The sequence below is a fragment of the Anser anser genome (genome assembly GCF_964211835.1).
Source record: "Anser anser genome assembly, chromosome: 1".
NCBI classification, from domain to species: domain Eukaryota; kingdom Metazoa; phylum Chordata; class Aves; order Anseriformes; family Anatidae; genus Anser; species Anser anser.
The window spans coordinates 90,763,872-90,787,513 of record NC_139720.1 but is presented as its reverse complement, the minus strand read 5'-3'; the positions used below and the strand labels follow the sequence as shown (position 1 = coordinate 90,787,513).

The 23,642-nt window shown below is 39.8% G+C and overlaps 4 protein-coding genes across 21 annotated transcripts in view; 2 read left to right on the top strand and 2 right to left on the bottom strand.

The window, feature by feature from the left end:
- Positions 1 to 3,467, top strand: part of LOC310900205 (OX-2 membrane glycoprotein-like) — a 50,477-nt gene extending 47,010 nt beyond the window's left edge. For 3 of the 9 annotated variants that reach the window (XM_083837811.1, XM_083837800.1, XM_083837812.1), the window contains exons 8-9: positions 460 to 510; positions 920 to 3,467. The gene's annotated coding sequence lies outside the window, so the exon portion shown is untranslated. The remainder of the gene's footprint in view (positions 1 to 459; positions 511 to 919) is intronic. The other 6 variants (XM_083837814.1, XM_083837813.1, XM_083837807.1 and 3 more) reach the window with 5 other exon arrangements.
- Positions 1 to 15,246, bottom strand: part of BTLA (B and T lymphocyte associated) — a 33,394-nt gene extending 18,148 nt beyond the window's left edge. For 8 of the 9 annotated variants that reach the window (XM_083837731.1, XM_083837730.1, XM_083837735.1 and 5 more), the window contains exons 1-4: positions 9,485 to 15,246; positions 2,575 to 2,883; positions 1,370 to 1,405; positions 5 to 142 (exon numbers count right to left, since the gene is read on the bottom strand). In XM_083837731.1, the coding sequence (XP_083693857.1) occupies positions 5 to 142; positions 1,370 to 1,405; positions 2,575 to 2,883; positions 9,485 to 9,569 (568 nt within the window). In that variant the 5' untranslated portion in view covers positions 9,570 to 15,246. The remainder of the gene's footprint in view (positions 1 to 4; positions 143 to 1,369; positions 1,406 to 2,574; positions 2,884 to 9,484) is intronic. The other variant, XM_083837737.1, reaches the window with a different exon arrangement.
- Positions 15,247 to 15,393: 147 nt separating this feature from the next.
- CGGBP1 (CGG triplet repeat binding protein 1) lies at positions 15,394 to 22,816 on the bottom strand. 2 transcript variants are annotated; one of them, XM_083837954.1, is made up of 3 exons: positions 22,680 to 22,816; positions 22,348 to 22,504; positions 15,394 to 20,393 (listed from the first exon to the last, which is right to left on the bottom strand). In XM_083837954.1, the coding sequence occupies exon 3, from the start codon at positions 20,361 to 20,363 to the stop codon at positions 19,860 to 19,862; it is 504 nt and encodes a 167-aa protein (XP_083694080.1). In that variant the 5' UTR covers positions 20,364 to 20,393; positions 22,348 to 22,504; positions 22,680 to 22,816; the 3' UTR covers positions 15,394 to 19,859. The 2 variants fall into 2 exon arrangements, with proteins under 2 accessions (XP_083694080.1, XP_083694081.1); XM_083837955.1 differs by lacking the exon at positions 22,348 to 22,504 and having other exon boundaries at positions 22,680 to 22,811.
- A 143-nt stretch (positions 22,817 to 22,959) lies between these two features.
- Positions 22,960 to 23,642, top strand: part of ZNF654 (zinc finger protein 654) — a 34,963-nt gene continuing 34,280 nt past the window's right edge. The window contains exon 1 of the mRNA XM_083837358.1: positions 22,960 to 23,138. Coding sequence (XP_083693484.1) covers positions 23,019 to 23,138 — 120 coding nt within the window. The 5' untranslated portion in view covers positions 22,960 to 23,018. The remainder of the gene's footprint in view (positions 23,139 to 23,642) is intronic.

Below are 23,642 nucleotides of genomic sequence, written 5' to 3'. Positions count from 1 at the left end.
TCACCATGGTACCTTCTGAGACAGGAAAACATGCATATAAAGATGAATGGACAACATAGACCCACGGATACTGAAGAATAAATAATGTGCAATATCTTGTTTTTTCCAGGTTCCTGGGACTCTTCTGAGATGCTAGTGGTATCTAAAATTGCATTAACATGTATTAGCATAAAATAATATTTAACTTTTTTTTTTTTAGCATTACTTCTTTCTGATGCAACTGACTTCTAAATATAATTAAAGCATTCGTTAGCTTGGTACAACAAGCAGTTCACAAGATACGATCTGCATTCGTATATTACCAAGCACGAAGGTACTGGAAGGAAAAGTGCATGGAAAGTGTCATTGAAGAATGATGCACAGCACAAGGCTGGCAGAAACAAAGGATCAGAATTAAAGCACTGCTCTAAGCTTCCAATATATTTTAACATTATGATCTTTCTTCTTTTTTTTCTGTAGTCTTTGCACTGTAAACAACAGCAAGAACAAAAATAAGAAGTTTTTTGACAGGTTTGTATCAGCTGTGAAAATATGTGATGACCAAGCCTGGAAATGAATGCTGTTATAGTATACGCACATGGCATCATTCAGCAAATAAATCATTTCAAGGGTCTAACTTTAAGTTAAGTTTAGGACACTTCTAAGTTACAACCTTTTAAGTCATGGGCCCTTGAGCTTAATTTTGGATTTCATTTGAAGCATGGCAGGAAAATAAAAAAAAAAAGAGTAGGAGGGGGAGAAGAGTGCTGCCAGGGGAAATGCATTAGAACGCAGGAACTGTCCTTGTATCCTATGTGGGAGTGAAAATGGTGTGAGAAAGGTATTGATAGTCATATGCCTAATTTATGTTACTGAACTTTCTTACAAATAAGAAGGATTCTTGACGCACGGTTTTGAGGTTTGCTGTCTTCTGATGCAGGAAATGCAGAAAGAGCATCACAGAAGAGATCGAGCAGATGAACCCTATATGGGCTTGAGTAGCTGAGCTGTTCACAGTAATTGTACTGGGAACAATAACCAACTGTGAGTAAAAAACATACTTCAGGGTATGTTAAAGTGATGGTGTACTGTGATTCCTAATGCTTTGTAAGTATAAGCCATATAAGTCACTGTGATATTAAAGAGCATGTTGGAAGTGTAGACTACCACACCAGTAGGTTATTTGATTGACTTTGTCCCTGTTATCTGCTCGACAGTTGTGGGCTTGAAAACTGTGACACTTGAGAGACTGTATTTTGTTGAGTTGGGAAAATGGTTCTTCAGCAACGAGTTTTAATTTGTCCTGACTGTGTAGAACAACCTACTTAGAAATTTATAGCAACACAAATTAGTTCCCGCCTCTTAAAAGGAAATAAGAATCAGAACTTACTTTCTGATGAAGTTGTGATAATGTTCTCAGACTTTTCTGAAAGCAAAAAACAAGACAGGGAAATGAAACAGCAACTTGATATTTTGCTCTGCAGTTGTGTACTCTGCACTACACACTGAGGTCTCGACAAACCTCTCCTTCAGCTTGATGGTGGAAGAGGGAACAAAATCCAGCAAAGGGCACAATGTTTTGGGAGAGGAGGAATGAAGTGTTGGTCTCCCGCAGCTGACGGAGCGGTTCTATGTTTCAGACCTCTGGCATTCAAATAAATCAAGAGAAGAAATATTTTGCAAATGATTGATTACACCACTTATTCATGATATGATATTTGTGAATATACCATTTGATCCCAGTTACTCAGGGATCTCTTCTTCTCACATCCAAGGAAAACCTGTATCACGTGAGTTGGGGAAATACTGTGTCTGCTATCACATTACAACCATAAATTTTGATGTTGCTCACTTTGCTACAACGTTTCCTGTCAATAAGCAAGGTATTAAAGTCCATTAACTTACCAGGAGAGGAACTAGCAACAGAACAATTTCATAACTCAGCTACCTGGGGGTCAATAGGATGCTAAGGTCACACAGACCACTTTCTAGCTGCAGAGCAATGTTGAGGAGGGCAAATGTGGCTCGACATAATCTAGACTTGGCATCCCAACTGCCTAAATTAATAGGAACGTCTGGCTTGCCCTTAAATCCTTAAGAGCATTTAAAGCTATTGTGATCTTTCCCGCTCTTGAACTTCTTGGGTACAAGGCTATACTTTATCTCTCTGTTGCAAGATCATTCTGAACAAGAGGCTTGAATTATTTTGTCCTCTTTGCTGTTGTGTGGCATTGCCAACTATGAATACGTGACCGTTTGTATCCTGTCTAGTCCTTATAACATATAACCAGTCTTTCTTTGCTCCAACTAATATTTTTAAATAATTAAATAGTTCACTAATGGCCATTTGGTGTCAGCAGCTTTGCTTTTCTCTTCCAGATCCTCCTTTTATTCCTTTATTTTATTCTTTCTCCAGTACTGAGAAGCAGGATAGAAGCATGAAGAATGTGGTAAGTAGAAGCACAACAGATCTTGTGCTATTCCTATGACATCAGACAAACTTGTTGGGAAAAGCCATCGTGCAGCATGAGTGAACTTTCCTGTACACGGAATCCATTTGTTTAAAAGGGCTCTTTTGTAACAAAGGGGCCTCACCTTCAACAATAACCTTTATTTCATTGCTCTCGCTGAAAAAGTTGCCCGTTGCTGCTTGACAGCGATACATCCCGCTATCATTCTGGTGAATGGCGAAAAACTTCAGAGTAAACACAGTGGAATTCCATTCTGCTTTGCTGTCATCCAGCGGCACGCATCCATGCACCTCTATCTTGCACCACTGGATGAAGGGCCTTTCCTTGCAGTAACGAACTGGACAGTATATGATCAAGGAGTTACCAATATTAGCTATGTATTCAGAGTTTCTTTGAACTTGAATTTCTACTGGACAATCACTGGCATCAAATCCTAGAGAAGGAGAAAAATGTGAGAAAAATCACAGTGGTGGTGGAGTCTGTTGTATACTCTCCATGACACTAGTCAGTTTCTTTTCTCTCTCAGTATGTAAGACTTCTCTTGTCCACTTTCAGATCTTATCTTGGTATGGGAAACTCATAGCAGATAAATCAAGAGTACCTGGTTCCTTCATTTTTAGGAAGATTGTTAAAATCCACTTTCTCTCTCTGATATAAATATCAGTCTATATCTCAGTCAAGTCTGAAATTGAAGTTTGGAGAGAAAATATGTAACATATACCAAAAAGGTTTTCCTGTCATCCGTCTCACAGACCTTTTCTGTTACTTTTAGATTTGTTTCAGATTATTGTTTACTTCACAATTCTTGATAATGTGCAAAAGTAAAGGCTTTTGTTTTGTAGTGATATGTCATAATTGAAATAATGAAAATAATTATATTTATAAATATATCCTATCTCTGTTTCTTCGCTTTTGTAAAGGTTTGTTAAACTCAGTGTTCAAACTCTGGTATGTCACCTTTACTCTGGGTCTTAGTATTGGAAGTCTGGACCTTTTATTAAAGATTTCTGTTTCTTGTGGTGCTTGATTTCTTTGGATAAGTAGCAGTAATAAAAACCATGTGATATCCAAGAGCTCCCTATCCTCAGAGTGCTTGTGCACTGAAGAGAGTGGTTGCTAGCAACTCTGGAGCAAGAAATGGTAGGTGTATCTGTATCTTCCAGTTGGTAGAGGGGAGTGGAAAAAACAGTAAAGATTTTTAAGAAAAGTTTTGTAGGTAGGAGAAAGGTGTATGGGAGGAAAGAGCAGCATGGAGAAGGGAAGGATCTGTCTGTCAGCAGCCAGTGCTGTTTCAAGGGACAGAGCCTCTGGGACCCAAGGTAGCTGGCGTCTAACTGTGATGCCAAATGGCTCAGGCAGACTGTCTCACCTGCAACGCCAGACAGGATTTTTACGCAAGTGGTACAGCAATCCTTGTGAATAGCTGGGTGGTATATTTAAGAACTTGGGATGGCCAGATTAAACATCTTCACCTAGATGACCTCTAGTTTGCAAGCCCGTCTGCTACAAATCTCAGGCTATTCCATACCAGAGAGAAATTTTAGAGCACTTCATAAAACCGAGTTTTGAGGAGAAATGTATTCATACCCATCAACTGTAGGATAGCATTTTGCTGCTCTTGGTTAAGCATTTAGCAAATTCTGTGTATCCAATGGTATTCACTTGCAACAGGGTACTTAATCCTATGAACTCAGATGAACATTGGTTGTATGGATAGTTGGAAAGCAAAATGTCTTATCAATGTTACCTATTGCTCTAAAGCATTCAATTTTTTTCCCAAATATCTATGCCAACATTTGCCACAATTTTGTTCCTTCATCAGGTGGTCATGGTCATTCACCATGCTAGTGTAACTACAACATAACCACATTTGCTAAAATTGTTTCTGGAGCAAAATTTCCAGGCACCTAGTGGATCTGAGTCCAATGCTCTTGCTTTCTTCACAAGGCCACCTGAGTTACCATGTCACTGAGCTTTGGGAAAACAATGTGGGAGATCTTCTATTGTACTTGTTGCTGAGTGAAGTAGTATTGCTGCCTGCCCATGATTTCTAGGCAAGAGTCCTCCCATCTCACGGACCAGCAGAAGCTCATTCAGGTGGAAGGTTACATGATATTGCTCTGTACACACTTGTAGATTTTTAGCCTCCATTTCCATCTGCTGATGCAGGTGAAAGAGTTTGGCAGCCTTCTGTCAATTAACCCCAGTAAATAAAGCCTCCTGTTCTTCCAGGGTCTTATTTGGTCTTGCATTTCCTCTAGTTTGTACTTTTTTACCCCCTTCTCAGTGTAGCTGTACACTTGGGAGAAGAGATTTAACTTACTAAAAATTGATTTAATTGTGAATCCCTTACAAGCAGCCTGTGGATGGTAGGTAAACATGATTACTTGATTTAGTGCTATTTTTTTGTTGGTGGTGGTTTTGCTTTTTTTTTTTTTTTTTTCTCTCTCCTGTGAGTCAAACATGATCCTTTTGAACTTGCTAACCAGGAGCTATACAAGCTACTGATTGCTTTTCAGTGCGTGTTTGTACAGCATCCTCAGGACCTACAAAAAAACCTTTCTTTTAGAGGTGTAAAATGATTGGGCTTTAGGTTGCCTTCAAGTGATTTTTTTCTTTTCTTCCAATTACAAAACAGTGACTGGAATATGAAAAATGATCATAATTGCTTTTTTTTTTTTTATGTTTCTGTGACTTATAATGAATGATGGTTGAATTATTAGGGTGCTTTTTGGTTTTTTTTTGGGGGGGGTGGGCTAGAAACAAACCTAGACGACTGAATAAGAATTAAAAAGTACTTATTCAGGCTTTAGGAAAGTGTCAGCTAGAATTATTTTGAAGATTAATAATACGAAAATTGATATATATATATATATATTTATAATATAGTATCTCTAACAACCAAGTGTGGGAATTCAGAAAGAACACGCCCTATAATCTCTTGTTAAAGTTTCTCATCTCCCAAGCCAAATCCCATGTAGCAAAAAAACTTCATGCGGATAATGAATGGTGGAAAAAAATACTTGTAAAACCAGAAGATTTTGGACCTTTGTGCAGAATAAAATATTTAAGACAAATTTTAAATTATCTTTCATAGATTGCTGGAAGGAACATTCAGCAGCATTAGGTCTCAGCGAAGATTTGGGATTTAAATAACAATATAAACCGTAATCTCTGAGGCAAAAAAGAGATGTATATTTCTTAAAAGGCAAATAAATAAATAAATAAATAAATACCTGATAAGGAGATAGAACCTTCTGCGTTCTGTTTATTGATTGTCATTTGAAGGAAACACTCAATAAATCTTACTTAGTGAATGAGCACAAACATGGCTTGGAATACTTTTCCCCTTATCTTAATTTTTGTCTATTCTTCTGTGCCTTATGAGTAGTCAACGTTAGAGACATTAACTGCTGATTATATTGTACATGTTCAAGCACATTGCGAAATAAATTGAATTATGCTTCATAGAATGCTGTTATGAGTAGAGATCTGAAACTAGCTACAAGGTTTTATACCAAACCTGAATTTTGCAGTGTTTTATTATATATATATATATAAAATAATGTATCTAATATAATAGTATATAATAAATAACTAATAAATAAATACTAATAAATAGATAATATAATATCTAATATCGAATAATCTAATAATGTATATAATAATGTATATATGTATCTATATGGGTGTTCATGGTGAATATTTGAACGGGCAGTTTTCAGGAGGATAAAAGAACCTGTAACATGTGAAAGATTTATATATCACCTTCAAAGTACAGCGCATGGTAAGATTCAGATTGACCAAAAGCAAATTTTATTTTAGGTCACTTGAGCGTGTTCCTGGATAGGCTGTGGCAAGCCAAGCTCTACTGAACCTAGGACTAATTTTACAGGTAAAGAAAATTTTCTGTACAGTGCACTGCTAGGATAAGGATTTCAGGAGAAAGCATGTACTCTGTAATTTATACAATAATGAAATACTCATGTCTATACTTTAATTTTATTATTAAAAACACTTTTATTTTTTCCTCGTGCTCTAGAGAAGAGCATAGTCATGACATGATCCGTTAAGAAAAGAGAACAGGAGACAGCTTTCTACTTATCTAAGTCAACCCATTAGGAGAAAAAAATACAGCTAAAAATTGAGCTTTCTAATCTTTGAATTCTAAAGGGCGTCATTCACACCATGTCATCTAAGCACTTAAAACAACTCCAACTGAAATTTCAGAGGCATTTAGTTTTAAAGGACTTATCTTTATTTCGTTTTCCTCTGCTTTTTTGAAGAGGAGTAAGGCAAGAGAGAAAATGTCATATGCATGATTTCCTAAGGCAGATAATTGCTGAAGTATGAATGTCAATCATTCATGAGAAATAAATGGCTACAGTTAGGTTCAAATCTGATTTTGGGGTCTATCTATGACCATGGTGAAGCACTAGCAACAGTTATAGCTCAGGTCCAACTTTCTGGGAAGATTCTAATTCTGATCAGATTATAGCAAAAAACTACAGCAGAAAGTACGTTGATTTGTAGGGGTTTTCAGGTTTAATATGAAGATCTTCATAACTTCATTACTTTTAGCAAAATCCCTTTAGAATTTAATCAAATAGGAAATAGGGTGTGAGGAGGAATCATAGAAAAATATACTCCCTCCTTGAATTTAGAAAAGGTGTACTTAGGAAGAGAAACACTACAGAAGACTTTGAAAGTGAGTCTTGGCTATAGGTCTTTGTCAGACTTCTCCCAGCTACAGAGAAAGCTTTCCAAAGAATGATTTAAAAAATATTTTAGAAGAGAATAAATTGTGATATATATTAAATGAATAAGAATGTTATTTAGCTAACAGAAATTGCATTTTGATCCTTTTCAGTTATTTTTCCCTGTTTCTTAAAAATACAGCCATGTTTTTTTATTTTTTTTAACAATTCCTTGATGAAAGCTGTGTAAGTGCAGAAAACACGCCGTTATATTTTAACGACTGAAACTTGAGGATGGAGATGTTTGATTTAGCTGAATGTTAGGATGTGCAGACTGTCCTGCACAGAGGGCCAATAGGTAAAGGTGGTGTTTGTGGAACTGTCTGCCACTAGTGGACACGTCCACATACGTAGTTACTGGCTGGGGCTTCTTGGGATGACAGGAGACTTGCTGGGTTTTATTTTTGTCATTATAAAATGCTGCGTAGACTTCATATACGCTGTCTAGACTACAACAACCACTTTCAGTGAAACTGGGCGGGAATAACCTATGTTGTCATCTTTCAAAAGAGGCAGTGTTTATCTGGACAAAAATTACTGGGTGTGGGAGGAAGGGAAGGTCCATCTGTTTGTAAATTATCAAAACTTGTTTAGTTCTCCTTCCCTAATATAACAAAGATAGGCTTGGCGTTAACTTGGTATATGAAATCTGCCACTGTCAACTTGGTTTCTGTTAGGGGTTCAGGAAACTTTAGGTAGATTTGCAACAAGAGAAGCTTAAATAACTTGGCTTTAACTTTCAGTTTACTTTTTAAAAGCAATAGAAGTCAAAAAAGTTTGAAAACCTGTGGCTAAAACGTAAATACAAAACACTGATTTAAATATATATATATATATATTTATAGAGAGAGACTGGCTTGCAAAGTATTTTTTTTTCTCTCTGTAATGCTCCTATAAATACAATTCTGATATTTGTAGTAAGATAAGACTGCAGAAGGAATTAGTATTGCTCTCAGAGGACCTCAAATCATTTTGATGTAGATCAGAGAGTAAAACCTAGTGGAACAGATTCTACGTAAACAAGATTCATGCAGTAAACAGCATAATAAAAATGGTATTCTGTTTTAAAAACTGTATCTAGGATCCTGGCAGATGAATATGGGAGTTCACCCATTATATTAGTAAACTGAACTGGACAATTCAGAGAGGTGACTGTGAGGAGCTGATGGCACAGGCAGGCATACTGAAGTGAATAGAAACAGCAGTTAACTTTTACAAGATGAGAAGGCTTCGACTGAGGTAGGAAGGAGATGATAAGCACTGGATGCACCACCTTCAGAAGGATGTTAGTTTAGTCACTTGAAAATGAACTGTAAAGCAATTCAGTAGTGTCCCTGAGCTCAGACCACACTCTGATTTAAGAAATAGCTGCATCTAACTGACCTAGTAATGTTTTTCTTTTATGCCAAATATTTGGGTTTCCCTTCCCAGGCAGATGCTCCAGATGCTCATTTAACCTTTTCTGCAAGTATTTATGACGTATTTTATTCATAAAAATGCTATTTGATGCTATAGGTTTGCACAGTCAGTCATGCATGTCAACAAAGCTTCACATAGCTTGTTCAATTTGTTTATGTAATTTTAGCAGTCTTATAACAAATGTTATTTTGATAACTCTATTGTTTGATACACCCAAAATGTACCAAGAGCAGCTGAGTGCGTCCATGCCAGTAGCTATTATCCTATGTATATGGCTCCCTTTCTTTCAGTAGTAATATTTATGTCTCCTGTATGAGAATAGCATGGAAGAGCTTGAACCAAAATAACCTCTGCAATAAAAATAAAACTGGGAGTAAACTGGGCAGAGCGTAGTCCTCACATCAGTCTGAATTAGGAGAACCTTTCCATTTAAAAACGATGGAGGTTCGAATTTGAAAACGGGATCAAAATTAAGACTGAGTTAACGTAAACAACCAAAGCTGCTTACTTATCTGGTAAGGACAATTTGACTGTGAACTGGGTCTGGTTTGGAGCTGGATCCAGGAATCCTGGATTTCAAGCAAATGCTTGAATGGTGTGGCCCCTCTTGCAAGCAAAGCCTCTGGCCACGAAACAAGATGCATTCAGTCCTCAAGTACAAGAGTTCTGGTCTACCCAGGTACCTAATATTTCAATTGTTGTCATAATATCTCTAATCACATTAGGAGTCTCAGACATAGCAATAAAACTACACAGAGATTATCTCCAAGGTACGTTAAGCATTGCTTTGGTTTCTGTTTTTTTTCCCCTCAATGTTTAGTAACTACAAACGCATTAAATTATAAGACCTCATCTTACCGTAAACTTGATAGTTGCTTTGAGCCAGCATTACTAGAAGGATGTAGAGTAAGATATTTTTTATCAACGTGACTGGAGACTTCATTCTCTGGGCATGGTAGATGACAGGTTACTGTAGGTTTAAAAAATGCAGTTCAGATGGCCTCTTGCATCCTGTTAGGTTTGAGCTGATTCCCTTTTCTAGCTCTTCTGTCAAGACAGTGCGGAAGAAAGGGGTGGGAAAGCAATATAGTATGCAAAAATCTGATGGGTTATGCGGTAGGTTTTTTTGTGGCTGAAATGTGAACTGCTTGATCATTTCACAACATGTCAGAAGTGATCTGCAATTCAAGGCAAAGCATCTTAAACTGTATGCGGAGTCAGAGAAGGGTGAAACAAATAGAGCCAGTGATTTTTATTTTTAAAAGATGCTCTGCACTTGAGACTTCGATTTTACAAGCAGTAGAATACCAGAGGTAGAGTATGCACAATAGTATATTAAACTTGTTCAATCTTTGTGTATTACCCTAATTCAATCTTAGTTTGATAAAAGATTATCAAATTAGGAAGCTGACCTGTTAGATGTCAGAACCAGATGTCTGAATGGTCTTAATTTGTATAAATTTATGATAGCCTGCACTATGAGAGATTGAGTTGACTATTTCCAAGCCTTAGCATGCTCATGATGTTAAAACTAAGTAACGGGGGTTTGGATTTTGTGTGCTCTTTATCAGCACTCGACACTTTTCCCTCTAAATATTTATAAAACATCTCAAACTTCTCAAAAATTTTACCTAATGCGGAGGTTCCTCATAAAGTTAGAAGCAAACAAAGGTTGAACAGGAATGTCACATACAGCAATTGGAATGCTTCATGAATTTGTGTGTCATCCTTGTGCAGGGGCCATGCTAATCTTCTCTGTATCGTCCCAGTTTTAGTATATGTGCTGCCGAAGTGAGCACCACTTCTGCTTATAATGCAAATACAACCACAGATAGAAACCAGGGAAGAAAATACTGCAGTTATAAAATCCTACGTTAACACAGATGTTTGTTAGAACATAATATATACATATATGTGATATTTTGGAGGGAATAATTTCCAAAATTTCCCAGTTAGAAGTGCCTGGTCCAGTCCATGATGTTCATGAGAATCATACTGATGTTTGTGAGGAAATAGTCTTACAAATATTGCAAACTGGTGTAACTGAAAAATATTTATGAAAGAAAACTGGAGTGTAACTCCACCCACACAGCAGGATTCCACCGAAGACAAAATACTAGTAACGCAGATTGTAGTTCTGAATAGTGAAGACATCTAGTGGCTGAATCTATAGCCAGCTTAGACAGTAAAATTGGTCATTAAGGGATGTGCTTCTGTCAGTGTAATTTCTGGTTGTGTTAATGCTGATTTAGGCAAAGTTTATGCCAGAAATGTCATATCAGTATTTGACACTTTATCTTTGCTTTCTCGTTAGAAAGATGAAGTTTTAATCAGGGAGCAAAACAAGCAGGTAAAATAATCACTCAAAAATAGGCAAATAATGCTTAAATTTCAAGTTTGTTCCTCCTGTTTTGATGAGAACCAGGAAAGACCTTGAGGGATGGGAAGGGGACTCATTACTACCGTCCAGATCCTTGTCGTGTTAGAAAGCCCTAGGGCATTTCTAATGTTCTTTGACCCTTGTAAACTTTTTGGAGTTTTAATTCTAGCTTTAGATAACTAGTGCTTGTGGTTTGATCCCTATTTATGTTGTTAAATGTTTGAGGGACTTCCTCAACTTCCTGCAAAAAGTGGAAGAGTAATGTGAAGGGAAGATCAGCAACTGGTTTGGGCTGAGACTTTTGCTACTGACTCAAGTTTTTTGAAAAGGCAAAGGTTTGTCTGTTCTCTAGGGTGTTTTGAGATTAGATGTCTATATGGATAATTCCTTGTTGGTAATGTCAAAGTGTTCAGAAATGTAAGATGCGTGCTCTCGTAGAATATCTCATGTTGGAAGGGACCCACAAGGACTGAGTCCAGCTCCTGGGTCCCCAAAGGACCACCCAAAAATCAGACCATGTGTCTGACAGCAGTGTCCAAACTTTGCAGGAAAGGTGAAGGTGGTCTCAGTCGCAGGAAGGAGCACGTGTTTCCTGTACAATATGTAGCATATGTAGGTGGTTTATGAGAATTCTTCATTTTGTATTATTAATAGTAAATATCTTATGCACTCATCTATGTTTTTGGAGCCCTTTTCTTGAAAAGAATTTGGCAAATGTGACTTCTATTACCACTGCTTACATTGCATTATTATTTTTTTTATTTCCTTTCTGTTGAACAGTAGGGGGTTTTTTGGTTGGTGTTGTTTTTGAGATTCTGCCTAAAGATGTCAAAGAACTTGATTTTTATCACATTTCTTGTTAAGACTTTCTTACCTCCTTGAGACATTCCTGGAAGCTTTATTTTATTTTTTTTTATTTTTATGGCAATAAGTTAGAAATAATATTTTTAATATATCTTTAAATGGTAATTTATATCCTAATTAAAAAAAAAAAAAAAACTCCCTGAATTTAGGACACTAAAATACTAAGTTCTGCTTTAAACACATTTCAGAGATTTTCCTGTATATAAAACACTTCACTAAGAAAATATAAAATAACTATAACTTAAACATAAAAATATAAAAATATAAGGTAACTATTCATGAAAGAAGGGAAGGACAGTCCTAATCTGACACTGTGTAACAAGGAGAGGGAGGAGTTTATGCCTTTAATTCAAGACAAGATTGTTTGAAGATGGCTGAAAAAGATGTCACTAGATGGCACTGACTTCCACTGTGTGCAGTAACTTCTTTGCTATATGCAAATCAGACCTCAGCTGAATCCTAGCAGACACCGCGTCTTTCAGGAAGGAAGATAATTCAGTGCAATACAAATGCAACAATTAGCACAGTTATGCGTGTGCTGGACACTACTGTCAGAAGGGGTTCCAAGAACACAAAGTCAAGTTTGGACAGTCTTAAACATTGGAGGATTGCTGTTAATAGAAGCTTTCTTCACCTGATTCAGTCCACTTGGTCATGTCTGTTTCTTCTTTCCTGTACGTAATTGGGGGAAAAACTTCTGTGTAATATGTAATGCTCCTTCTGTTCCACTTCAGTTTTCCTTCTGACAAGACAGTTTGTGTTTTGGGTTTCTATTCTCCCTTTTTCCAGGTAGTTAGGCATTGACCTCTGATCACACACATGGCATTTAGATAGTGGCCTCCAGTAAGTCTGCTGAAAATTACCTTCATAACACTGTATGAAGAAGATTTAGTATCTTCAAGAAATGAAATAATTTAGTCTCTCAGCAAACTTTTTCCATCCAGCTACTTGTTTGTTGCTAATGATCATGCAGCTCGCAGTAAGTGTCCCTGCGGCCTGTTCCCATCTCGTATTAGTGTAACTCACTGCTGAACGAGGGATCGGTTACTTCTTTTCTTTACAAGCTTCTCCCTTTATCACGAGGTTTTCTGCATCTCCCTGCTCTTCCTGAGCAAATTCAGTCTAAGCAGATGAGCTAGGTTTCGATAAATTGGCACGTGTATATCTTGGGTCAGGTTCTAAAGTGCAGGATGAGCAAGGGCCTGAAGGCTCTTGGCAAGGCTCTTCGTTCAATAAGGTGAAGGTTAAAAAGATGCTCAAGGTTTTGTTGTACGTTAAACGCCTCAGTAAGGGCAAGCATGGGTATTCCAGCTATTGGATGCATTTTATGGTAATGACAGGTTTCAGAAATAAGGGGAGAGAGGAAGCAATTTAAGGCTAATTATGAAAGAATTAAAGCGAGGCAGTCTCATTTACTGTAGTGAAATCTAATACTGAATATGGGAGCTATTTTGTACACTGAAGGACAGATTAAAAAACATTGAGGCAAACCAATATATAAAGAAACCCTAACAGCCTCTAAAGGTCCCAATTATTTTTTTCTCCAGCTTCGAACAGAAATGCTGAATGACACTCTCTCTCCCCTGCATTGCTATAAGATACTTTATTGGTTAACTGAAAAAAAATAAATCCTTATTTTCCTCAGGAACATAGTGGTTCTTATGGAAGGGAAAGATCAGATAGAGAAAGTATCCACTGAGTGATGGTAGGAACTTCCTAATGAATGTGTGCTCTTATTTAGTGCATGGAGCACAAGATAATAGAAGAGTACTGGTCGCTTCACTGCACTTAAGTAGTCCTCTGGTCTTACATCCTGTCCCTACCTGTGTGCTGCTGAGCTGGAGAACACATAGAGCAAGTACCGATATAAATCTAAATTAGGAATTTAAATTGCTTGGGTTGTTTGGCTCAGCTGATGACAGGTTTTACAGACGAACTGAAACCAGTAATCTCCCTTATGGCCTCCTCCAGCTCTAGCTGAGAACTTCAGACAAGACGGATGTTCTTTTGCAAGACTAAATCTTCATTTTTTTTCTGTTTTCTGAAACTGAAAGTGAGCATGTAGCTGGGAGACTCAAAAGCTCATCTCAAAAATAGATGAGACTGAAATGGATATTCAGGATTTTTTAATAATTTTATTTTATACTTAATTTTCTATTTTATACTTAATACAATTCTATTTTGTACTTGATCTATAACGCTTAGGATTGTTCTTGAGGCTGCCCTCTGACAAGCCTGAGTGACAATTGCAGAAGCTCTCTATCCCATCTCAGAGTCTGTACCTTGTGCTTGTGAGATGTGCTACCATCTGCTTTTGAATACAAAAGTAGTGTCCTTACCACTGGAAGACCCATAAATTCCAGACCCCTTGTAGACAGAGAGAAGTTGCAGGATAGGCAGAAAAAAGTCCTTACCTGACTTAAGCAGAACTTCCACAGACTATCCTCCAGTCTCTGCTGTCCAGCCTACGTAAATGACAAATGCCAAACCTAACTAACAGTATAAATGTGGCCTGAAAGCAGTTATTGTAGACGTAGCCCTACTGCACCTTGGATATGGGTTAAACCATGTGATTCACTTAGGAAAGTAAATTGTCATTGTAAGAATTTAGCAAGGCTGAGTTAGCAAACTTTAAACGCATACCTCACCTGATTCTGCAGCAGCTTCCACACGCTTTCTTACCGATGCATTGATTCAGCAACTATACGTAACCTTCTTTCAAAGAGGAATTACCCATGCAAGAAAACTTTACAAAAGGGTATGTTTACTTCTCTTGTGCTTTTCCATTTGGTATAAGGGCAACAAAAAGCAACCTGATTGAAAAGGGCTGACACCTGAACATGACTGAGAATAGGAAATTAATGATTAATAAACTCATGAATCAAGGGGCTGCAGAAGTTTCTCACTGATCTATCACGAGATGTCAAGTCAATGAAGAATTCAGGAAAAGGACCTTGAAAATAATCAAACCCCCACTTGATTATTTTGACAGGCTTAAGTTTTTGCTCTTTTTTTTTTTTTAAGTCTGTAAGGGAGTCAGAGATCAAATGCTGACCTTTTTGCGGGTAGTTTGGAAGGACCTGATTGTTCCATGTTGCAGAAGCCCTTCCTGAAAAGATCTGAAGCATTAGGCAGCTACAGCATCCTATACCTACAGATCACTTACTGTAATTTCAAAATGCATAGCAATTATTTCACTCAGCATTCACTTGCAACCGGAGGCGTGATTAGGGAATTTCTGTCACAAGGAAAAGTCACATACGTGACTGGCAACAGGGATTCTGTATATTCAGTCCTGAAACATACTTCAGTGTGATTGTATAGATGCATCAGCAGTCAACCTGCATCAACAGTCAACCTGCATCAAAATAGAGCAATACTACTTCAAGCTAAAACAACGGCATGGGCGCATCTTTCCTCTGCAATGTCACCAACCATTTCCACTGCCTTGCGTTCCTGTTGTATTTGAACTGCCACGATTTCTTTATCTGCTTTCTTGTTGAAATAAGAGATCATGCATAAATTCTATGAAAAAGGAATTCCTTTATTTTTTAAAAAAGGACCATTTTTCCATTACCAAATGAAAACTTTACAAAGTAAAGTATTTCTCTTCCAATAGTATTTTAATATAAAAACTTAAATCACTTTCTCTGGTCTTTCTGCTCTAACAGGAAGCCTGGTGGCACTGCAGGAAACTGAACCCAGATAGTTTCAGCCCCACTGTAGTACCTGACCATAGGTTCAACACTTGTTTCAATAAAACCAGTTCTGCGGCCACTTACCAGAAGCAAAACATCCTTAACATCAAAGCAAAAATACAGCGTCTTCACTAGCCCAGAAGAGACTAAACTCTAATAGCATTATTACAATGAGAAGCTTTGTTAAAAAAAATTTATTTTGAAAGTTAGACACAACCTTAAAATTGTACAAAGACAAGAAGCACTCAAATTACACAAAAAATTAGCAGTGAGTACAATGCGAACACAATAACAGTGAGTCTTGCCTCTCTTTATATGCAAATATAAATAGAGTTAATCCTTGCCAAACTTCCAGCTTTTTTTTTTTCTCCTGAAAACCAGCTGATTACGCTGCGAAACCTAGCAGAGAGCATTTCACTGTTCAGTTCAACAGAATTGTTAAAAGGGGCTCTGACTAAAAATAGTCCTTCTATCATGAGAATATCCCATACTTTGTAGAACCAAGTTTCTCTCTCAATTGAAAAACAGCTTTCCCTTTCATTATGTCCAATCTGTCACCTCCTATAAGGACCTGCCAAATTACAGGCTTCAAAATGTTTAAAAATACTAGAACTCACGTTTTTTTCAAGAACATGCAAGCTGAAACTAACATGGTGCACACACATAAGTAGTCACAAAACAGAGAATGTTCCTTTTGTCTAGTATTTTACTCTTTGAAAGTATTGTTCTGAGAAAAGCACTTCAGTCATTTTAGCAGTGAGTTGGCTAAACTAATGTAAGTACATGGTCAGAGTAGTTTTTTGTTGTTGTTTTTTAAATTACACTTAATTTCAAATATATTAATAAAACCACCTGAAAAAACAAGTATCCCTTATAGCCTGTCCCTTTCAAATGTACGTATGACAAAAAGTAGAAGCTGCTAACATCCTCCCTTTACTTCTGAGAGTATTCTTTATAGGAAATAGATGGAAAAATAACACAATGTTCTTGCAGAAAAAAGCAAAACCCCATAGAGACTGTTAAACAACGTAACCACAGCCTCTGTGGTAGGAATTTGTTATTACTTAGTTTTAGACATACCAGAAAACCTCGGCTGTAAATCTTCCCTAAGATCAATACTAATTAAGTCAAGGTTATGCTTTATCCAACCACAGCCACAACAGCAAAATTATGGTATGAACTTGACTATTTGCAGGACTCTAGTTCCAAGACTGAGTGGAACCATTTTTATTTTAAAAGAAAACAACTCTTAACTGTCTTATTCATGATTTGGGCTATGGCCATGAATATAAACTCACTTACTATTCTTTCTAGCTTACCTAGAAGTACTTTATTTCTCATTGTTTTACCTCGTTATAAACATATGTTGCATATAATTTGGTATCTTGATTTTCATGAAGCTTCAAAAATGTTTTTATTTATTTATTTATTTAACATAAATATTCCACTAGTAAGACATCTCTGTCCTACAAACTGCTGTGCATTGCAATTCATACAGTTCTATTCAAAATTCCTATGATTTACTTCCAAGCTGTTGTAAGTTGGTAGCCTATGGCTACACTGATAAGGTTCCTCACCAGGCTCATACTCTCTGCAGTAATTCTGCATTAAAAATACATTGAAACTAAATAATTTCTCAAAATACTTACAGAATTGTATTCTGTATACGGAACCTAAATTTACAGACTACTTTGTAAGTTGGGAGTAAGCTTTTGATAAACTAGGTGGTGAAATATAGCTTTGCCTTATTGAGGATGACTGATTTTATTTTTTTATCAAAAGCTGTCGATACCACTACCTTTTATTTTCAATTTATTTATTTATTTTTAATGTCATGGGAGGAGTATAGGTAATGTTATCATTAGGTTTTTCAAAATATCTGTCAGTTTGCAGGTCCAAGGAAAAACATACACTCAATTCTGCCTGAAATGGTTATGGGGTGTAGCCTGGGAAGTCCCATGTTAGCAAAGACTGAGCTAACTAGCACAAATCTGTATCTTTTAATCATGCTGTTCTTCTCTCAACGCTTTTGTTTAGTGGAAGCCTGTTTTCTCTACACTTCTTTGTTCCTTGTTTGCTTCAATTCTAAGATAGCATTCATAAGGTGAAAAAAAGATTAAAGCAAGGATATCGTTTCACTGTAATGAGACAGCAGCTGTAAAAGAACACTTTAAATTATTGTCAGGACAGAAAAGGCTATTGGCAGTGTACCTTTCTCTTGGCTTAAGAAAATTTATAAAACAGTTCTAGCCCAAGGCAGTTCATGATCTTAAGCAAAACTCTAGCTTGTGCAATAGCAAATGATATTTGGGAAGGCATATTTTAATACCTAGGATTAGAGAAAAAAAAAATCACTACTGTTATTTGCCTGAAGTTCTAAACCAGCAACCAATATCATTGACAGGATTGCTGTAACCGCATCAAGTCCCACTACCTTCAACAGGGACCAAAGGTGCAGCGGTGTACTGAGTACCTGCGTGGTGGTACACATGGATAGGCAGCCTTCTGCTTTTTACTTTTGTCCATTTGTTCAAACTCTTCACAAAGCAGGAGACCTGGTTATAATGTAACACCATCTGCATTTCTTCAGGAGCTAATTGCATAAAACCCAGCTGTTACTAAGTATTATAAGTCTCTTTTAATCCAGCAGAGGAGAATCTGCTCTAGAAACAGCCAAGGAAACACAATGCACAGGTTATTTTGTCTCTTTTAGCAAATACTTAGTATTGCTGTAAATATCCTGAATAAAAGAAATAACGAGAAACAGATGCTGTGAAACTCTACTGGGGAAAGGAAGCTGACCAGAACTACTGGCTCCGCTTGGGGGAGTTAAAAGCATGCTTACACCGCTATACCGACTGAGTGGAGGATTTCTATGCTACTTAGAAGATGCTTGGCACCTCCCTGAATCCAGAGCGTTTAAAGAAAATCTAGGACAGGCAGAAGTTGGTCATAATCCAGCACTTCGCACAATGCTCCCCCCTTCCATTCAAAAACTTCATCGAGTACCTATGTGGAGTGGACTATTTGGCATAACCATTTGGAATAGCTTAGTAATAGCTTACTAGATTTGGGAGAGAATATTATTGAAATTCTTCAATTTACAATTTTACTTTTTGCCAGTTCAATAGCTGTGATCTTGGCACAGTGTAAGAAATATAGCCTGGGTGTACAATTCCAGTATAGCTTCAAAGTATATATGCGTTCCTATTTGCTCGTGCAGCTATTGGATAGCCTTCCTTTGTGGTAACTATTCTGAAAACTATTTTAATAATTTTTACCTCCTTGGACTGAGGTCAAGGCCAGAGAAGTAGAGCAGCTTCAGGGAGAGCTGGAGGAGCCTGTTCTCCTGTGCACCTTATAAAGCTCACCCAACTCCACTATTTAGTGCCTCTCCCACCCCCAATTTAGGTTCGGCATCTTCTGTCCTGCTGGTAAGAAAAAGGCATTTTTCTCCTCTACTAAGATCTTGGTCCAGTGTAAGATTCATTTGACAGCAGCTGTGCTGTAAACCACTCTCGGTTACTGGTTTGTCCATTCAACTTTCAAAGATTGGCACTGGAACCAAAGGGAACATGTTGAACGGAGAAAAGGAAACACTGATTTAAAAGAGCAGGCATGGTAAACGTTCAAAACTCCTGGCTTTATGAGAATAGTGGAGTTCAAAGGTCAGTACACGAGAACAGCTATATAAGCTAGATAACGAACGCATCTGCAGTTCCATCAAATAGGGTAAGAATATTATAGAAGAAAAATGTTTCCTGCTTTAGAATATAAGCCAACTTGACTAGGAATTTGCAATAATCCTCCCCCAACAGATCAGTTATATTTAACTAACCATTCTTATAGCTTCTTGCATTTCAAATGCGCAGCACTTCTTGGTCACTCACGGACAGGATACTGGACAAAGCAATCCACTGACATGATTAACAATTGCTACTGTGTCCTCTTCCTTGCATGCTAAGATGCACGGTTTCGGTAAGTGAGGTCCTCCATCCAAGTGCCTTTTTCTCAGCATCAGTTACAGCTGGACTGAACGTAGACAGGATGTATGCCAGGCACCTTCCCTACATTCAACACGAGTTCTACGTCAGCGTAGTTCTGAAGCCTACTTCAGGGTTAGCAACAGTCTGCGGCATACCGCTAAGTTCACAAATAGATTGTCATTTCTACAATAATACAAAATATCTTGTAAAACCAATATGTAACACTGTATATATGCATGAATATAAAAATAAACCACACCATCAATATGTAAAACTTCACAACGATGATGAAAAAAACAGTCTTCTCAACGATCTTCGGTGTTGATGAGTTGGTTCTCATTGTCATACCCGTCAGGCAGGTACGCTTTCCTTAGCTGGTCTGACTTAGGTATCGAACTACCATTCTTGACGTAGCGAGACAGGAAGGCTCGCACAGAAGGATGATCGGCCTTCTCAAGCGGAATATTCGCTTCCAGGCACATTTTCACAAAGTCCTGAATGACGCTGGTTTTCTCTGTTTGGGCAGTACTGTTGCACTGAAGGGAGGCCGTCAGAGTCCTTTGCTTCTTCCTGACGTTCTGTTCTTCAAACTCCGCCTTCCGCTTTGTGTGTGTTTTTGACTTGAGGTGGTCGTTGATTGCAGACTTGCGAACGTGATTCAGAACCACGTTGCAGGAAGTACAGAAGAGTTTTCCTCCATCCTCATGAAGCTCGCTGCCAAACTCAGTTACACGATCCTGAGGAGTTACGTACAGAGCAGTCTTCGAGCGGTTACGTGACGGAGCGGACTTCACTCCGAATCGTTCCATTGCTGCCTTCAGTAAGCTCTACCCGTAAAGCTGAAAAGAATAAAATAAAACGCTGTTAAAGCATGCTGGTGATTTCAATCAAATAGTACTACGTACAGTCTAGTCAATATCCAGCATAGTGCTCATTGCTATCTAAAAGCCACTTACATGTAAGACATTTGTGAAACTATCATTGAACAGTTCTACATCTTCAAATAACTTTGGAGAGGGAAGTTCGTCATGGGTCAGTGTAAAATATTTTTTAGTTTCTACAGCTACAGAGCTCAATGGAGTCCTTAAACTTCATTTGTTCATCACTGAAAGTCATGCAAATTTGTTTTTTCATCAAGGTGGTTTTTATCCTTTATTTTTTGAGAGAAAGGGTGCTTTCTTAATATTTAAACACATTTAACAGTTTACTAGTTATGCTGAGTCACTATTTTTCCATTGACCTCCTGAAAATCTGTATTACATCTGTTAGCAAAAACTCAGGTGTCCAAGTATCAGGCAAGAAGTCCACTCCGTCCCTTACAAAGACCAGTAAAAACACCTAAGCTTTGACGGCACTCATTTGGGAGTACCCTTCAATTTTGCCCCTGCCTCAAACCCTAACTTAGAGTCAAAGACAAACTTAGAGGCCTCTAACTTAGAGGCTTAACTTAAGAGTCAAAAGCGAATCGTCTCGTCATTGCAACTAGAGATTGCAAAGAAACTGCAACAAAAGCAGTCTACTGTGAACAGAAACTTGCATATGCACGTTTCAATTCCAAAGCAAAACATTTTTTTTTTCCAAAGAAGGCACCTTCTCTAAGAAAGGTAACTGATACATAGACAAGACAGCTGGACTGTTTTGAACATCACTCTAAATTATGTTATTATCAAAGCAAGCAATAATCTAGCCTAATATACTAAAATGAACCAGGACCTATTTCTTTTCTTTGTTGTTGGAAAATGTAGGAGCTGGTATAAATCTCATCCCGGATAATTTAAGTCTTTTTCAAAGTTCAGGTTTGATTTTTTAATTTTTTTTTTTAAACAAAATAGTATTGACTAAATTAACTACCCACTTCCAATTAAAAAAAGTTTCTTAAAAATTCCATGGCAAATATTTTGAGGAAACATAACAGGATGCCCAACATTTATTTATGGGTATGAATGACTTCAAGGAATTTAGGATTACCTGTGTCCATTACAAGAAGGAATGAGCATCTGAATACCTCTAGATATACTGTTCTCTGCATTTACTTTGTTACACACAGGTTGCTGTTGCAACATTTTAAAAATACGCCTTTAAAAGACCGAATTTGCTGACTAGCTTAAAGTTGAGCTTGTCCAACTGTAAGGACTGAATAGTTTTTGCTGTCCAGAAGGCCATTGACTTGCTCTGGGAAAAGGGTAAACAAACAGAGAATTCAGTCTTCAAGACAACAAGAACACATATCACTCCACTAAGAGATGACAACCTTTTGAAAATTGGAGGCAAAGATCTTGCTACTAGATATTTTCTTAGTTTTTTTTGAAGTAATTTGCTACTTGCCAGAACCATCAGCCTTGAATGATACTGCACAATGAATGTGACAGATTAAGATAACTTTTTTCATTATTTTGGATCTATCCACACAACTTTCATAGGCGACCTAGTTTCCTGAAATCAATGCTTCAACAAGTCTTACCCCAAAATACAGTTGCCACTCAGGAGTTTGACATGTCTGAACAAATGATCTATGAAACTAGGCGTCTGCAGTTACGCTACATCAAAATTACGAGCAGCAGTTCTGTGAACTGTGCAAATGGTGAAAAAGGGGATGATTTTCCCAGTCTGAAGCTTTGGCGTGGATTGTTAGTGCCTGAACTACGACTGGGCGAAGGTGTGCATGCAGACAGGGCGCCAAGAGGGCCGCCCCACCTATCCTCTGGTACGCTTTCAACCGAGCCGAGGCTCTCAGCAGCAGCAGCAGGAGCCCCGCAGGAAGCCGAGGACCCCGGTTCCCCCGAAACCACTCACGCTGGCGACGGCAGCATGCGGCGATGTGCTGACGGGAGCGCTCCAGGTGCGGAGGCGGAGGGCGGGCCGGGGCTGCGGGCTGTCAAACGGCGCCGGCTGCTCTGCTGCACCCCGGGCAGCCCGCGGGGGGACGGGGGGCGCCTCCTTATCGCCGCGCCTACACACACACACACACACACACACATATATATACACACACCATAAATATACACCCAGCGCCTCCATTCCGCACCTCGCCCGGCCCCTGCCTCCCCGTCACCCCCGAGGGGAGACCTCCCCCCCCGCCCCCCCGTCCGCCATTTCCTGCGCCCCCCGCCCGGCCCGTCCGTTACCCGCCGTTAGCGGCCGTTACCGCCGCGGCCTGCCCGCCGCCGCGCAGGCAGCCGGCCCTACCCAGGCTGGCGGCCGCGGTAGGCGGGCCCTAGCAACCCGCCTAGCAACCGCCGCCGGGGAGGGCGGGGCGAGGAGGGAGGCCGGCGCCGATTGGCTCGCTGCGGCGGGGCGGCGGGGAGACGGGCGGCTCGCCGGCCCAATGGAGTGCGAGGGGAGGGAGGCGGGGCAGGGGGAGGGAGGCGGGCGGGCGCGGCCGGACGTGAGCGCGCGGCGGGGGGCGGCCCTTCCGGCGGGGCAGGGAGGGGGCCGCTGGGTACGCGCAGGGCGGCAGGGGCAGCATGGCGGAAGACGAGAGCGACCAGGAGGCGGAGCGCCTCAGCGAGGAGCTGGAGGCCCTGGCGCCGCCGGGCCCGCCGCCGCCGCTGGGCAGCCAGGCCTACTGCCGCCGCTTCTGCCAGGTGGGCGGCAGCGCTCGCCTGGGGGCTCCCGGGGTGGGGGGAGCCGGCCCGGCCCGGCCACGGGCTGTGGGGAGGGGAAGGGCAGCTCCGGGGGGGGGGGGGGGGAAGGAAGGGGGGAAGGAAGGGGGGAGCTCCGTGCTGGGCCCCGGGGGGGGGGAGGGGCCTGCGGGGTGGGGGAGGGCAGGGGGGGGGGGGGGGGCCGCCGTGCCCGGGGCCGCCGTGCCCGGGGCCGCCCCGGCCGGTGGGACATGTGGGGGAGGGTCTCGGGGCCGCTCCCGGTAGTGAGGGCTCGGTACCCGGGGTGCTGCCTCCCGCCTCTCCCCCGGCCCGCAGCGCGCCCTCGCACCCGGCCGCCCCGTGCGGAGCGCCAACAGGTTGCCGCTCCTGGTTGCTGTCGCCGGCAGGTGCTGGCTGCCACGGGGGTGGCACCCGGTCCGTCCCAGCCGCCGTGCTTGCCCTTCTCCAAAGCACGGCCCGGGCGGTGTTGGATGGAAGCGCTTCGTT

What these genes read in the sequence shown, in the direction of transcription:
- CGGBP1 (XM_083837954.1), bottom strand. Translation starts at nt 20,363, where the DNA reads ATGGAACGATTCGGAGTGAAGTCCGCTCCGTCACGTAACCGCTCGAAG.